Here is a 17,500-nt window from a genome sequence, read left to right as displayed (position 1 = left end):
TGTAAGCGTAATGACTATCACACTGAATCGGCTGCCAGAGCTCACACCAGCTTAACATGGGGGGAAATTTGCCCCTCTCTCTCTCTTTGTGTGTATGTGTGTGTGTGAGAGCAGTAATACAGTCTTACCCTGTGACTAAATTTTATAGTTCATGAAGCATATTAGTGTCTGACTGTATCTTCACCCCATTCAAAAGGCTATTTCAATTTTACATGCACATTTTTCATGAAGATAAATATGCCACGCGTCATAATTTCCCTGAAGTAAATATTACAGGATTATTAGGCGAGTACGGTGCGGGGTCAGGCGAATATGGGAGGGGGGGCTGACAGTGACACTTTTTTCATTTGTATGGTAAGTGGCGGACCTTGTGGCCTATCAGGTAGCAAATTGAATGTTTAATCTGAGCGCATGCAGATGGGGCTCGACTCGCCTCGGCAAAGAGGGAGAGAGAGAGAGAGGGAAAGAGAAAAAGAAACACGGAGAGAGAGGGAGACTTGTCGTAGTAAATTGAGAGTTCTCATGTGGTTAGGAAAAAGCTGACGCCTCGCCTGTCAAGGCCAATGCTGTAACCTCACCGGAGCTTTGTCAAAACACAGAGAAACGTCACTGGAGGAAAATTTATATTTACTATTAGATAACCGCCTGTCTGCTAAATACTGGCGAATGTATTCAGATAGGCCTGCTCAGTGGAACAGAACGGATTGTTAAGAGCAAGTAGGATGGAGACTTCTCCGCTCCCTAAGGTGTCAGCGTGGCCGTGTATCACAGCATCCCGTCCTGGCCTGCATTATTTCATTCACAACACAAGTGCTCACATATCACAGCCTGGTTGTGTTTGTCTGATACGAGTTTGTCAGCGTTTGTGAGCTGCACTAGCAAGCATTAGGGTGAAATATAAAGCTATATCATATGTTTCGGTCCCCAAGGTCATTAGGCGAGTATATCTGGAGAATATCTGCATTCAGCTGTGATGTTTTTGCTGAAACCGTCGTTTCTCAGAGTTCACTAATACCCACCAGGGATGAGTGCAGGAGCCTGCGCATCAACAAATCCGGCGTCTAAACACGGCGAAAAAATGGCGCAAATAATTGCCTTTTTTTGTCATCTCAATGTGAATCATTAGAAAGACACTCAATTACAAGGTTTATTTTTTCCCCTGGCTTGTTAGCATTTTTTATTTATTAATATGCTTTTTTTCCCCTCTCTCTTCCTTCATCAACATATTGCTCTGAGTGCGTTTGAAAGCTCATAGCCGGGGGTGAAACGACATCTTGTTCCTCTCTATCCCTCTCACTGTTTTTCCTCTTCTCATCCTTCCATCCGAGGCCCGGCCTGGGGAATCGCATGGCAAATGAGGGCATGTTAATTTAGCCAAAGGTTCTGTTGTATATTAATTTAAGTCGCGATTCTCCGCCGGTGCAAGATGACACCGGCAGCATTTTGATTAAGGATTTTATACTTGAAGAAATTTTCATTATCCGAGCCGCTCGGCGCCAGGCACCTTATGGGTTGGGAATGACGACCCAGCAATGAGAGCAAGAGAAGGGATAAATGCTCATGTATTGAATCTCGGCCCCAAGCCGGATCCCCCACTTACAGGAGCAATTAATGAGGTCTCTCCCTCCGGGGACACCCAGGACTGCTCATGGTGGAAAACTACCATTGTACATAGGTAACAAGCTTTAGATTGTCTCTTCCCTCTGATCTCTATGATCTATGCGACTCATTTTTTGTGATTATGATAAAGACAGAATGACCTGCTAACTACATTATGTAGAGATGAATCTAAAATATAGATATGGTCAGCTGTGCCCTTTGACCTTTCCTTTTCTTTTCAGTGTGTTCTATCTACTTTGAAAATAACATTTTTGATTTGTTTTGTTTGCTTTTTATAGGCAAATGAAACTGTTTGTGAGTTTATAGCCCCCTAGTGGCAGACAAAGGACTCGTTTCCTGTGTTGCTTCGAAAAATGATTCTCCCCCAGGCTTGGGGCTGTAAAACCACTGAATGAGTGTGAGATGCTTTAATAACCCCACTAGATCATCGCCCCAGAACCCTCCGGTCCTTGAGCCTCCCTGAAGCAGCCCATCTCCATGTATGCTGACACAATCACAGCACCTCAGCTGCTTTTCTACAAAATTAACCTGACATCTCTCTGTTTCCTCCATGGACAGAGATTTTTCTACTACATTCACGTGTGTGTTTTCCCTTTTCTGTACCGAACGACGCTTGTATGTCGACCCAGCAAGCAGGAGCATCCTTATTATTTGTAGATAATCCTCTTTGAAAGTTGGAGTGTTCCAGACAGGTGAGGCAAAGCAGCGGTGAAGACATGCCTCCTTTTGCATTTATCTCACTGTCACATGCTCACTGTACATCATGCTCTCTCTCTCTCTCTCTCTCTCTTTCTCTCTCTTTCTCTCACTGTCTCTCTCACTGTCTCAGTAGCTCTCTCGCTCTTTTCTCTGTCACTTTCCCATACTACCCGTTTTACTTACTTGTGACGTTTATGTGTGACGTTAGCTATTGCTTTACACTTTTCAGACTAGTCGTAAGCGTTAAATTTTACGCATCATCAAAGCCAATCTCTCTCACAGTGACAAAAAGTTTGTTCATTTTCTTTATTTCATTCTTCTTCTTCTTCTTTCATTTTATTTCTTAAATTATATTCGATGTTAAAAAAAAGTTTTCCACCACGTTTGTCCTTCCGTTATGTCTTGGAAAGGAAATCGACACAGATACGAGGAGAAAATACAAAACGTTACACAGGCATCAACCCCGAGCTCAGGATCAAATTAGTCGTCCTATGACATGCAACTTGGTAAAAATTGAAAGGAGTTAACTCTCAGTGGCGGTCACAAGCCCGGATAAAATTGGAGGGTTGCATCAGGAAGGGCATCCGGCGTAAAAGCTGTGCCAAATTAAATATACGGACCAGACGATCCGCTGTGGCGACCCTGAACAGGGAGCAGCTCAGAGAACAGCAACAACTTAGTAAAAATTTTATCATTCCTAATGACAAGATTTCTACAAAATTATTCTTTTTTAGGACTACTGTACCATTAGCATCTATGACCTTTTTCTTAACAACATTTGAATGAAATTAAAAGTTTAACAACAATTAATTACACCTCAAAACAAACTGTTAAACCTGCTGCTAAAGTGAATCAGTGTGCTAGTTTCAGGGATGTGCGTTTGAGTGTGTATGCATATCTGTGCATGATCGTGTGTGTTTAAAAAGTGTCAGTTTCTGTGTGTGCGTTCTTGTCTTGTGTTTGCGTGCTGAGATAGAAAAAAAAAAATCCAGGTCTCTCCTGATGCATTTTCCCACCATGGTGGAAATCCTCACTGCATTCAGTGCACAGAGGCCTGCTTGTGTGGCTCTGATGTCATAGCCCTGACCTGCTCCAGGAGCACAAAAGCTAAGGTATCACTGGCTGGGCCCACACAATACCTATTCACGCAGGCCGCCTTGCTTCTGCGAGCCCTGTGAACAATGTTATTTTTTGTTTCAGCATTATAAAGCTGGACTTTTGCAGGAAACCTAACAGACAAAACCTTTATCAGACGATGCTTTGGGCAAGCAGGCTTCTAGTCTAATCCGCTTCCATTAGCCTTTCACTATGTTTGTGTGTGTGTGTGTGTGTGTGTGTATCCTTCTTTCTGTTCACTCTCCTCTTCCTCTCACTTTTTTGGCAAAACAAGTAGAGCATATTCACAGGGTCAAAAGGAAAGCATATTTAGTTTTAGTCCTGCACACAGGAAGGAAGAAGAAGAAAAAAAACTGCAGGTTATGGAATACTCAAGAGCTGCAAAATATTGAAAGCCCTTCTCATTGAAAGATAAGTGTCATAAAAAGAATGTGAGGATAAAACAACAGTTCGAGTGCTGAGATCTTTGTGGTGGGCCTGCGATTTTGTCGGACAGGACATGGCGAAGCGCGATTCTCGTCCACAGCTGCAACAAGCACAACAGTGTCAGGTTAACCTGCAATATATTTGCTTATTAGGCTTCTCTGGATTTCAGTCAACAATATGAAAGCAGTCACGGCCTCTAGCCCTTCCATGTATAAGCACACTGCGTGTGTGTGTGTGTGTGTGGTTGTGTGTGTGTGATTCATTCCAGAGCAGTTTTAGTCCTCATAAAATATTCATTTTGGTTGTGCAGGGCTCTGTAATTGCCATCTCTCAGGCTGAATAATTTATATCGCGCGCAGACTGACAAAGCTCTGCCATACGGCACTAGATGAATCAGAAACAAGGATCTCTGCTGCCAGTCGCATTATTGTTGCACAAAATATGGCACTCACGTCATCTCTGGATGCCGCCGCTCCTAATCCAGCTTCTCTTCATTTGCCATTTCTCGCCCTTATTCTCTTCTCGCCGGTTTTTCCGTGGCCTCTTGCCCCCTGTGCTCTCGCTCTATTGTTTTAGCCTCGCAATTTTGCTTGTAAAATGACCTCTTTTGTCATACTAAACATCCCTCTCTCTATCACACACTTTATAAGTGTGTTCACATACTAATTTTAAAGACAAATATTAAAGAAATCTATTTATTTATCTTTTATACAACAGGGGTCTCACTACTACTGTAGATGTTCATTTTCATCCTTCATTCATTCATCTTCTACCGCTTATCCGAACTACCTCGGGTCACGGGGAGCCTGTGCCTTTCTCAGGCGTCATCGGGCATCAAGGCAGGATACACCCTGGACGGAGTGCCAACCCATCACAGGGCACACACACACACTCTCATTCACTCACGCAATCACATGCTACGGACAATTTTCCAGAGATGCCAATCAACCTACCATGCATGTCTTTGGACCGGGGGAGGAAACTGGAGTACCCGGAGGAAACCCCCGAGGCACAGGGAGAACATGCAAACTCCACACACACAAGGTGGAGGCGGGAATCGAACCCCGACCCTGGTGGTGTGAGGCGAACATGCTAACCACTAAGCCACCGTGCCCCCAATGTTCATTTTATTAATGAAAAAGAAATAACACAGGATGATCACTGAAGTTTAAATATAGAAAGGGGTCAAAAAAGTGCCAACTCAATCCCCATTTCTACCCTTTTGTAAACTTTTTTAACTTTGCCGCATTTATTTGGTTCTGTGTTTAAACCCTGCAACTACTCGAGAACCTGAAAAATATCCGTTTTTCTTTTTAAACACAGCAGCCTGACCCATGTGAGCTTCCTTTCTATGAACTTCTATTAATTCCTAATAGAAATCCATTAATGCACACTTCTCAGCCTGGACTTATCCCTCAGCTGTATGCTACCGTAGCTTTTCATTTATTTACTTCTAGCACCTATGGAACTGTTTAAAAACTCTGGACATCTCTCTCTCTCTCTCTCTCTCTCTCTCACTCTCTCTCTCTCTCTCTCTCTCTCACTCTGCTTGATGTGTGGGAGTTGTGACACAGAGGTGACGCTGTAGTCATTAGGCTGGATAACGTGTGCTAAACCCAATAATTGCCACTCCGAACTGGACCTGCATTAATCATTTATAATGTTTTAATATGTTTTTAATCAGCATCTCCCAGACCACATGGCCCAGACTTCAGGCAGGTCACACATTAGCATGTTTGTGTGTGTGTGTGTGTGTGTGTGTGTGTGTGTGTGTGTGTGTGTGGGTGGGTGTGTGTGCATAGCCTTGGCCTGATTTGAAATGTATTTTTCTTTCCTCTCCTTCCTGTCTTTAATTAATAATTAAAATCGGCAAAGATGACAGTTCCTAATTAGGGCCATCTTGAAAGAATCTGTGAAAACGTATGAATGTTAGATGGGAGAAGAGAGAGGGGGAAAAAGAGAAGAGAGAAGGAGAAGAGAGGGAGGATGGCAAGGTGAGGTTAAAGTAGGGCTATGTATATATATATATATATATATATATATATAATTTTTGCTACGTCAGCTAAACACACAAGCACTTCTGGCCATGTGTGGCTTGGTGAATCAGGACACAACCCCTCCATCTCCTCGTAGGGAAACTCGAGCCTCTGCGCCCACATCAAAGCTCTGTATCTAGCGGTGGAGCGAGCATAGGAGGCAAAAGGGGGGTTCTTCATAAAAGCCCCTTTGCTAAACTGCCCTATGAACAAGGCAGGCTGGAGAGAGGGGGTGAAACAAGGCAGCATGTGACCCCCCAGAGTGCAGGCAATAAGTCAGCTGGAGAGATCTCCCCATGACTTCTGTGATGGAGCATACACACTGTGATCAGCTCTCAGGTAAACACAAAGAGGAGGTGTGGAGCAAGGGAGGGAAGAGATAGACAGAGAGCGAGAGAAAGATAGAGGGATGAGAGCATGGAGGAGGGTTTGATGGAGGGAGAGATTTAATGAGGCCACAGTCGAAGACAAAATGGCTGCTGATTGACAGGGCCAGTGATGCGCTCGGGGAATGATGTCAAAGGCATGTTCCACATTAGGAGCGAGGGACGAGAGGAAAAGGAAAAGAGAACGAAGGAGAATGAGAGACAGAAAGAGAGGGAGGAAGAGGGTCAGAAGAGAAAGAGGAGGCAGAGAGGAAGGAATGGCGATAGTTGTATATTCCAGAGTTGTTCAGGTAAGGGAGTATTCTGCCTGAGGGCGGCAAGGATTGCACCACACACACACACACACACACACACACACACACACACACACACACACACACACACATACACACACACACAGTTCACACAATACATGTATTACCACATGAGACTACACTGCAGTTTCAAGCCCAAAAACAGACATTTCAATGATTTCTAATCTATAAATATTAGCCATACATGCTAGCACTCCAACAAATCTTGAGGTAAAAGCACTTACAAATCTTTTAAAAAGTTAAGAATTCAGAGAAATTTTGTGCCACATATTGACTGTCTTAGAAGCATGGGCCAGTATAAAACACAAGGGCAGGGCTCAGGTGAGGTCATATTTGTTTTCTATAACATCTAAACAAAATGGAGGCACTGCTAATTTCACTTCTTGCTTGAATGAATATAATACAAATTTTCTAGATAGCTAACATTACTGCTAAATTCTCACTAATATCCTGTTACACACAGATTAGGAAAAAAAAACCCTGATTATTATCACTTCAGCACTAAATATTTAGGTCATTATGTTAAGCAGATAACAGAGACAAAGCAACATTACAGTTGTTAGCTATCCTGCTAACTAAGCTAAGCTAATTGTGTATTAGCTGTGTGTGATTCTAGTGACATTATGTTGTATTCATGGCTGCAGACAGGTTGTCTGTTGACTGTTTGCCCCCAAAAAGGAGTGTGTGTGTGTGTGTGTGTGTCTGTGTGTGTGTGGTGAGGGTATGAGATAGGTGGGAATGAGCGGGTGTATTAAAAGCCTGCAGCAATGCCATCGGGAGAGACGCCCTTGTGGGGCACACAGGAGGGCGAGAGCGTGAAAAGAGGGAGTGAGAAAAGAAAGAAGGAAAGACGGACAGCTCACAATGGGCCATCTGGTTCCTGTAGAGAACGCTTGTAACCCCAGCCATGATGTCATGACACACACACACGTGCACACACACATATACAGATACACACGCATTAAAACCAACAAAAAGCACGCTCAACCACACACAGAGTTGAAGTGTGAAAGCATGTGTGAAACTTTCTGGATCTGCAAAACCACTTTCTTTCACAAATGTAAAAATGCGAGCGTCACTTCTGGACCGTGTGCCTAGTGAAATGCTCAGTGTGGCAGACATTAAGAAGGAAGTGTGAGACAAGACTCTGAGGAAATAAGATTTTTATCTTCCTTTGTATTGAATATGACTGTGGGTCGGGAGTCATCAGAGTTTAGCTTGTTCCACATGCATCTGTGTGTGTATGTGTATATGTGTGTGTATATATGTGTGTGTGTGTGTGTGTGTGTTTGTCTGGCTGGCTGGGGTCTGATCAGCTAGAGTTGCTGTATGATCAATACTCAGTACAGACCCACAGCTGTGGCCTCAGCTCTTAACGCCACACCAGCAATTAGTGCTCATACTGACCGCTCACACACACACAGACACACACACACACACACACACACACGCACACACACCCATCTGCCATTGTATTTCTTTACCGGCCTTTGCATGTACTCATCTGTCTTGGGAAAAGCCAGAAAAAGGAAAGCGTTTTTTTTTTTCTTTGTCCATGGTCTCTATAAAGCAGTATTACACCACAACTACACAAAAATCTGATCCCTAATCACATCAATCAATTGTCTGCAAAATAAATGTATCTGTGGATGTTAAAATTAGTCATATTTATGCTTCATTTATGCAAAACTGATCTCAGTAATTTTTTTCTAAATGTTAACATCGGTTTTGTTAAATTTTATTCCTCTTCATGAGAACATTTTAAACAGACTGAGTTGTAGGAATTGCTACAAATTTGCTTGATTGTTTTAGGTTTTATTTGGATTTGGTTGAGTTTCCATGAGAGAACGAGAGAGAGAGAGAGAGAGAGAGAGAGAGAGAGAGAGAGAGAGAGAGCGAGAGAGAGGGAGAGAAAACTTTAGCACAGCTATAATAATGTTACTCTGAATAAGGCTTTCTTCATATCTCTTAGTTTTTCTACTATTCCTTTGTGAATTGTGTAGAATTCTGGGAAAACGAGACAGAATGAAAGTCTCAGACGTTCTCTTTTGAATGAAGGCCAGAAAACGATACGTTAACGGCGTTGGTTAAGATAAGAGTGTCTTGCATAAGAGCTGGAGTGTGTGAAAGTTCCTCCTTTTTGCTCTCAATTACCTTGACCCTGTGAAGCCTTTCAAATGACAAGTCTCTCTCTCTGTCTCTCTCTCTGTCTCTCTCTCGTTCACTCTGTGTGCAACCTCAGCTCTGGCACTAATCACCTCATAATGATTTGGCCCCTCTGGTCAGAGAGAGAGAGAGAGAAAGAGAGAGAGATGGGCAGGAAAAGTTATATTAATTACCCTGTGCTAGGCAGCCTGATCGTTCTCATCACTGATTTGTCCTCTCTGCAGTTGTGACTAGAGATAAAAGTGAAAGCAACTGCCTCTGATAGTCTGGAGAAGAGTGAGGGAGGGAATGAGCAAGTGTTAGAGGAATGGAGGAATTGAGAAAAAGGCTGAGAGATGTGTTGAGGCCTCAGACGTGAAATTAAACATGTCCGTTCTGCTCCTGTCTCTCTCTCTCTCTCTCTCTCTCTCTCTCTCTCTCTCTCGCTCTCTCTCTCTCGCTCTTTCTCTCGCTCTTTCTCTTTGACAAACCGAAATGGCATCTTGCGTAATTGATAACTGCCTTGTCCAATTATTTTGCACATAACAATACACAGTGGCCCCTCACACACGCTTTAGCCATGTTGTAATTAGCCATGCTAATATCCCTTTTATTGGCCTTAATATTGCCCGACGCCTCGCTGCCATCCAAGGGCCACCAGGGCCCCTTGTCCTGTCACGAATGCTGATTATTGAGAAGGATAGCTTTAATCAAACCTAATTGCGGTTAATTTTTTTTCCTCCCCTCCCTCGCTCTCTGCCTTGCCAGCATCTAATGCTACCGACTCCTTGATATTCCATTAAATTACAGTTTAACGGCCTCCTTTGTTTCTGATGCTGCAGCGAGAACTCGAGGTTCTGTATTCGTTTAGAAAGACGGGAGAGGGAGAGAGAAAGCAAGCAACGTGGGGTCATAATTGCTTGCTTGCTCACAAAGGAGCAATTTCCTCAATCCCCACGTAGAATTGAAATGACTCCTAATTCAGCCGATATTACTCGGAGTTGTGGACTGAGGCCCGAGATGATTTTCATTAGATAGCGAACAACAGCTTTGCTTAATCAACTACAGAGAACGAAGCAGACAAACAGACAGCAGTTACACAAAGCCCTAATGAGGGCTTATTGTGTGTAGCTATGTGGATATATATATATATATATATATATATATATATATATATATATATATATATATATATATATATATATATATATATGCACAATTTAGTCAATACCAAAAAAATAAAAAATAGTAATACATTTAGGAAAGGATCCTGCATAATTACTTGAATTGCAATACTTCTTTACAACAATACAACTTTTATCAGTATATCATGACATCAGCCATTAACACCCATTAACACCCATTAATAACACCCGGCCATTAAACTTATAATAATAAGCTTAAAGTAAGTCAGTATTTGGGATATTAGGATATCTCGACAGTGATGATGGAATACAAATCAAGTGTTTATGAACTGCTTCGGGATCCTTATATTTTTTTATGAAACACATTCTTTTCTCGTGTAGATTTTTCCTCTGAGTGATACTTTCTTCTCCAGTTACATCTGAGAAGTTTGTGAAGCTCTGTGTGTGTGAGTGTGTGTGTGAGTGTGAGTGAGTCAGGCTGTTTGTTTGTCATCTGGCACAGGGAGCAAGTGAATGAGGGCCATGTTTCAGCCGAGATATGGCCTGATACCTGCTGTGGAAACATTACGACCCTATGGGGAAATAAGTACCAGGGTCTGAGAATTACAGCCCATAACACTCATCCTCCGAGCGACACGTCCAAACACACTGGCCTGCGATTGCTGGCCTGCACACACCACACAATTAAAGCTGAAGTTGCCATCATAAGAGTGGAGATTTTTACAGCCTTCCAGACAGCACTATGACCACTTCCTCCCAAACTGTGGACACCATTATGGCGTTTATGTTTCATTGATGACTGGCGACAATGATTTTCTGACACTGTCCAAGGCCGGCTTTTCGTTTAAAAAAAAAACTCACTTTTTTGTCCTCCGTCCATCTTTATATCCATTTATCTATCTTGCGCACACTGTCAGCGTGGAAAAGCTAGAATGTAAACAGATGAGGCCGGGATGAGGAGAGGTGTTCAGGGTTACGGGGATCATTTCACATTGTGATTTATGGCCCTAGCTGCCGAGAGCTCGTCTGGCGTGTGCCCCCTGACTCTCGCCTGTTTGCCCAGTGCTGTGCTGTACATGTGTTAACTCCACACGGCAACACAATCAGCGATGCATGACATCGACCATGCGCAGCACCGCTCTGGTTTGAGGCTAACCTGTGATGGGGGACGGAGGCAAATATTTGTGCACATGGACATCCATATGTAAGACATCCAGGTCGGATATATTCCTGCTGAACGAAGCATTATTTGCGTCGGCATGTATGTCATCCGAGATGAACCTGTGCATGAGTGCTTGCGGGTAGCGACAGGGTCTCATCCATAATCCTCTCTTTTTCTACTTCTTCCATGGAAGCTCTTAAAGGGTCTTAGGGATGAGACTTGAGAAAAATACATCCGTAGAGTGGGAAGAAGTTAAGAGCCACTTGTTCAACACTTACCTATTCATACAGATTCACTGGCTTAGGTGCAGGTGTGTGTGTGTGTGTGTATGAGTGTGTGTGTGTGTGTGTGTGTGTTGGTGCCAGAGGGGACCCACCTCGACTCTTGCACACACATGACATTTGCGGAGCAGATTAGGTTGGCTGTAATTTGCGCTGTAATTGCCGGGCGCTGCTGGTCTGGTGCATGGGCTTCGCTCTAATTGTCAGAGCGAGGTGGAAGTTTTTCGTGGGCCACTCTCACCTTGTTAAGTGCTCAAACGTCTCCTGATGATGAGAAGGGCTCAGGTGCACTCGTTTGCTTCCCTTTAATTACAGGATGGCGAGGAGGAGGGGGTGGAAGGGAGGTAGTGAGGGAAGGAGGGGGTTGCAGAATATCTGCCTACCTAGTGCGAGTGTGGACAGATGGGTTCTAATGGGAATTGTGGGATTTGTATGCATCAGACAGACAGACAGACAGTTTCTGTGAGACATCCGCTGGGAGGGTTTCCGAACAAAACATTCACTCGCGATCATTACTGTTTAGCTCTGCATGTGTGTGTGTGTGTGTGTGTGTGTGTTACGTGTTGTTTACAATTTACTACTGGTAGGTTTACAACTTGTGGAGTTTTCACCTCTGCTGGGAAGTCCATATCTATTTTCTGTATCATTGATCTGTCCTCGGCTGAGTCTGTCAAGTACGTTCAGAGCAAGACTGATTGATTTATCTTGTCTTTCTCTGATTTTTTTTTTCTTACAGATTCTTTCTGAAATTCTTCCTCAAGTGCAATCAGAACTGCCTGAAGAATGCAGGCAATCCACGAGACATGCGCAGGTTCCAGGTAATTCTCTTTCCCTCTCTCTCTCTCTCTCTCTCTCTCTCTCTCTCTCTCTCTCTCTCGCTCTCATACACACACACACACACACACACACACAAAGGCCATTTGGAAATAAAAATAGGCTCCTGCAGTCTATAGAGCAGGTATTGTAAAGCAGGTGGATAGGAGGGATGTGGAACCAGAGATGGCGTGGGAGAGTTCCTCTCTTGGGACGAGATGATTCAGCCCTCGGTATTGAACATACAAACCGTTCACCTGCTGTAACATAGTGCTTCATAATACACTCGCACCTTGTAACACCTTTATTTAAAATCACCTAGAGAAGGTGTATCATTTTTTGCATACCTCAAAAATCTATAAATTATTTTACAATTCACAGGAAGCCGGGAAAGAGTTCTCCAAATAGACAAGATGGAAATGAAAGTTGTACACACACACACACACACACACACACACACAGAGAGTAGTGCATAGACACTTTGCTAACAATTAACTTTAAGCACAACACAAAGATTTTGTGTTATAATTTTTGTTTCATATGAAACTTTAACCCTGTCACATTTAAGTTCATCACAATTTAAACCATAATACAAACCATCTGGATGTAGAATTATCTAGAGAGTCTTTTCATCCTAATGCTACAATAAAAAAATCTCGAATACGTTTTAAAGGATAAAAGACAAATATTAGAGTTCCTAAAAAGTGCTACGCATTTCCACGTTGTGTATCAGCTTATCACCAAGGCTCTAATAATGAAATGTGTGAGCTTCTATTCTCAGCCGTGTTATTAAGACGTATAACGCTCCAGACAGGATCTCCAGGCATCGGCATGCGGTGGAGTTTTTCATTTTTCATGCGCCGCGGGCCGAGAGGACGAGGGCCGCAGATGATATTGATCCATGTGTCCAGAGCAGAAGGTCAGAGTCAGAGTGAGAGGAAGTGTCCTTTCTGACTCTGTGGTGACTAAAAGAAACATCCGTCAACGCTGATGGCCCACCTGATTCTCTCGCTCTCCCTCTCTTTCTGTCTTTCTAATCTCTTCTCCTCCCTGAAGGTTTTAACTGGTCTTAACAGGGCGCCAGGGCCCTCGGTGCAGTTTTCTCTGCTTGCTCCTTCTCTCTTGCTGCCTCAGCAAAAAAAAACAAAAAGAAAGGATGGAAGAAGGGAACCGTAATGATGACCTTCTGACCTGAAAGAACATCTTCGAAGTCTGTCCCACATTTTGTCCGTTCTCTCTAGGATTGTATTCGGAGAAGCACTCAGATATTTGGGTCACTCCTCCTATAGGATGACGATGAAGCCATTTATAACCAGAACTTTTCTGGTTCTCAGGACTTACATGATGATTTTTGACCTGAATCTACCTGAGATGATTCTTTTTTTTCTGTATTCATCCTAAATGTATCGCCATTCGGTGCATATTGGTCTTCTACGTTATTCCTAGCAAGGATCTTCACCAGCAGCATGGCTGTCTCTTCTCTTATCCTGACCGCTCCATGTTCAACTAAATGCCATCTCTAGAATAAATTTTGCACATGTTCCACCAGAAAAAGATCCCGTGTCAGGGTCGTGCTTCTGGTGCTTCTTTCTGTTCCTGTCTTGATCCTCTTTTCCTCATCCTTCACCCTGGCAGGTGGGGGCCGGAGCACGGCCTATCCATCATCCTCGTAGAGATACAGACCACAGAGCTGCAGAGTGAGGGGGGATGTAAAGCTGCTCTGATGTTTATTCTGATGCTGATTCCTCTCTCTCTCTCTCTGTCTCTCTCTCTCTCTCCCCCTCTCTCTCTCTCTCTCTCTTTGCCTTCTTGTCTCCATTCAAATGCTAAACGCTCTCCTTCGTCAGATCAAGTGCCCCTGTTGAAACCACGACTGTGAGCCAAACAGATAAAAAAAACGAAAAAAAAAACAGAATAGCGATTTTGCTAATTCACTGAAGAGTTTCCTTTTTTCTTTTTTTCCCTTTTTTTTTTTCCCCTCTCAAGAGCCCCCCACCTCCAAACACCCCCACCCCTTGACCCCACCAATCTCATTTATCTCTGCATTGACTCTCACTGCCACTAATGAGAGAAAACAACTAATCAATATATCAATAGATCAATGCAGATGGGTGTGAGGGCCACAGGCAACGTTTGAGAGACTGTTAACGCCTGAAAGAGCAGACGAGAGCCTCTTCTCCCGTCTGTGTTCACGCAAGTGGCAGATTAATGCCTAATTGGAGGTTTGTCAAAGATCTCAAACTCACACAAGTGCAAACACACACACACAGGAAAAAAAAAACCTGTGTTTGAGTGACAGGTATTTGACAGACCTTTGAAAAGAGGTTCTTTATATAAAGAACACTCGAACGCACTTCCTGCCCGAGTGTATCCTTTTTATAGAAATTGCTATAATTGCTCTTATCCACACAAAGGCTAATTGTAGCCATCAAGTGAGAAATTGAATCTTCTTTATATAGCAGGGCTGCGTTAAAACCCTCTTTTTGACATATAGACCTGCCTCAGTCTGCTCTGGAAATATAAAGCGTTAAATATTGTTTAATTTAATTAAGTGCCTGTAAAAGCGTTGAGTCTCTCTTTTTTTTTTTTTTGAGAAGAATAATGAAATATTAAATGACAAATGCTTCCCATGGGCGAATAATGACACTGAGCGATGTTTGTGAACCCCACGCTGTGTGAATCTTGTGTGTCACATAGTTTTGAAGCGCATACCTTGTTCTGGGAAAAAATAAAAAAGGTCATTAATAATAATCATCATCTTCACAAATCTGATCCCCGGTCCCTCAAGTTTGGGAGCTGCTGACTCGGGTGTTTATTTGAGAAAACTCGGTGAAAGCAGCTGCTCGCTGATTAGTAGAGTGTCATTTATTTTCTCAATAAGGTGAACTCTGAGGTAGGAAACTAAGCGAGGTCTGCATTGATCCTTATGTCTCTGTAGTAAGTCACCACTGGTTTATTCGGTTTTGTCTGGAATTCGCTTGATTTTCAGACGTTCTCACGGTATACGGAAATGTTCCCAAATATGAAACAATGACAGAAAAAAAAAACTAATAACCATAATAATCATCCGTCCACACTCTGTTTTCTCTCCAGGTCGTTATATCGACGACGGTTAACGTGGACGGTCACGTGTTGGCCGTTTCGGACAACATGTTCGTCCATAACAACTCTAAACATGGCCGCCGTGCCCGCCGCCTTGACCCCTCTGAAGGTACGGCCCCTCCTTATCTGGAGAATGGTAGGCACATTTTACATGAACTTATTATTTGCAGCACTTCTACCGCTCTCTTTCTCTTTCTCTTCTTTCTCTTTCCTTCTTCTCTCCCTTGTGCTGTTTAGGTGCATTTCCATCCTCACTTTCCTTTTACTGAGCTACTTAAGGCTGTAGTGTAAAGTAGAGGAGAATGAAGACTAGTTTTTTAGTAGTAATTTTAGTAGTTCTTTTTTTCCTCTTCTTCATACACGCATACACCTATAGATCACATGGGATAGATTTCATTCTCTTATGTTGCTACCTTCTTCCTTCATAAATATTATTATTATTATTATTATTATTATTATTATTATTATTATTATTATTATTATTATTATTACTTTTCATGAATGATGTTGGGCCACGTCTAAGTCAAGGGTGACAAATGAATCAAAAACTCAAAAAAAAAAAAGAAATAAATTAAAAATAAAAATAAATAAATAAATAAATAAAAAAATTCATGTCTTCCAGAAATAACAACTGACTGATTTTTCCAGCATTTTCCAGCATATGGAAATCCAAATATATAATATCTCAAAAGTCCAGAGCATAAATGAAATCTCAGCAGCGTTTTGCTATTTCTCCTAAGGTCAAGTAGCTTTACACCAAAAAGCCATCATAACAACATATCCTTTTTGGCATCGCTGCTTTAAAACCATAACCTTTGAATTTTCTGTTCTAATGATGGCATATCAGCTCATGTACACATTTTGAGTCACACATATGAGGCCATATGCTAATTAGCAGTGATTTAGCAACCCCCTTTCTCTTGCAAAGCAAAGCTCGCTAAATTATTTGTTTTTTTTTTCTTTTGGACTTTTATTTGTTCGTTTATTAATGACAGGGACGAAATGAAAATAGCTTAATTACGCACCGGTGCCCTGAGCGCTGCAGCCGTTTGGCCCCATGACGTGTTGTTTGTCTCTCTTCTGTGCCCATTTGATGGTAGGTGTGTTTTGCTTAGCAACCGCCTTTAATTAGGAGAGCAATTAAGAAGGTTGAAGCCTCTCCCCTTGTCTCGTCCCATCCCTGGGGAAAAAGAGTAAGAGAGAGAAAGAGAAAAAAAAAGAGGCCCAGCTTGTACGCCGTTGGTGCGACTCATCTTCAAAGCCCTATTTGTAGAGCATGCTTTACTCTATTTTACTGTTTTTATTCAGCTAATGTCTTTTTTAAAGTCCATGATGAATGTGTTTCAACAAATTCTGTATTTGGTAGAAGCCACACCTGATTTACAGCTCCGACTCGGTTTCGTTCTTTTCTTTATTTTATTTTTTCTTTTGCAATCTTGTCAGCTTTTCTACGAGAAACCGCAACGCTTTAACAAGTCTTTTAAAAAAAAAAGGAAAAAGGAAAAAAAAAGAAAGTCTCCATGGTTTTAAAAGGTGTCCTCCCTTCTCTTTCTCTCTCTCTCTCACACACACACACACACACACACACACACCCTGTTTCTTTCACACCACTTAGCTACCTGGGATTTCAGCCGGCCCAGACGTCAAATTTAGGCCGAGCTGATATTGCCACTAGCCTCCTAATAAGGGGCTTTAAGAGCGAACTGGGAACAGTTAGTGCAAAGGGAAGGAAGAGATCCAACCCTGGACTTATGACTGTCATTCACTCTCGCTTTCAGCCTTCTCCCGTCTTCCCGCCATAATCGCTCCTGCTAATTTTTTAGAATTATGATCTGAAATTCTTTTAGGTGAACTTTTTCCACAAGAAACAAAACCATCAAGAAAACAAAGATGCTTTACGACACTTATGTGTGTATGTGTGTGTGTGTAAGGACTATACAGAAGCTGTTGATGACAGGAAAGAAGGTGATAACAGCCAGATTCTACCATGTGTTCATAAGTGTGTGCATGTGTAAAATCGGCACAGACACATCCAGGCACACGTGTTCATGACATGTACAGTCGTGAACTATAATCCCATCCATATCCACATTTCAGCTGACAGCTATAACAAAGAGAGAGAGCGCAAAAGAGAGAGAGAGAGAGAGAGAGAGAGAGAGAGAGAGAGAGAGACTGGGGTATTTGAGATTAGAAACACATTCTTGGAAGTGATAAGTGCTCCGAGCGGGAAAAAGCAAGTGAGAGAGAGAGAGAGG

At 42.5% G+C, this 17,500-nt stretch overlaps 1 protein-coding gene across 10 annotated transcripts in view; it reads left to right on the top strand.

Annotated features, from left to right (window-relative positions):
- Window positions 1–17,500, top strand: part of ebf3a (EBF transcription factor 3a) — a 93,660-nt gene that overhangs the window by 44,513 nt on the left and 31,647 nt on the right. For 7 of the 10 annotated variants that reach the window (XM_060895535.1, XM_060895462.1, XM_060895453.1 and 4 more), the window contains exons 7-8: window positions 12,067–12,148; window positions 15,237–15,381. In XM_060895535.1, the coding sequence (XP_060751518.1) occupies window positions 12,067–12,148; window positions 15,237–15,381 (227 nt within the window). The remainder of the gene's footprint in view (window positions 1–12,066; window positions 12,149–15,236; window positions 15,382–17,500) is intronic. The other 3 variants (XM_060895509.1, XM_060895488.1, XM_060895527.1) reach the window with 1 other exon arrangement.

Source organism: Tachysurus vachellii, chromosome 2 (assembly GCF_030014155.1).
Source record: "Tachysurus vachellii isolate PV-2020 chromosome 2, HZAU_Pvac_v1, whole genome shotgun sequence".
In the NCBI taxonomy this organism is placed as follows: Eukaryota; Metazoa; Chordata; class Actinopteri; order Siluriformes; family Bagridae; genus Tachysurus; species Tachysurus vachellii.
The sequence above is the reverse complement of the archived record's forward strand: the minus strand, read 5'-3'. Positions and strand labels throughout refer to the sequence as shown.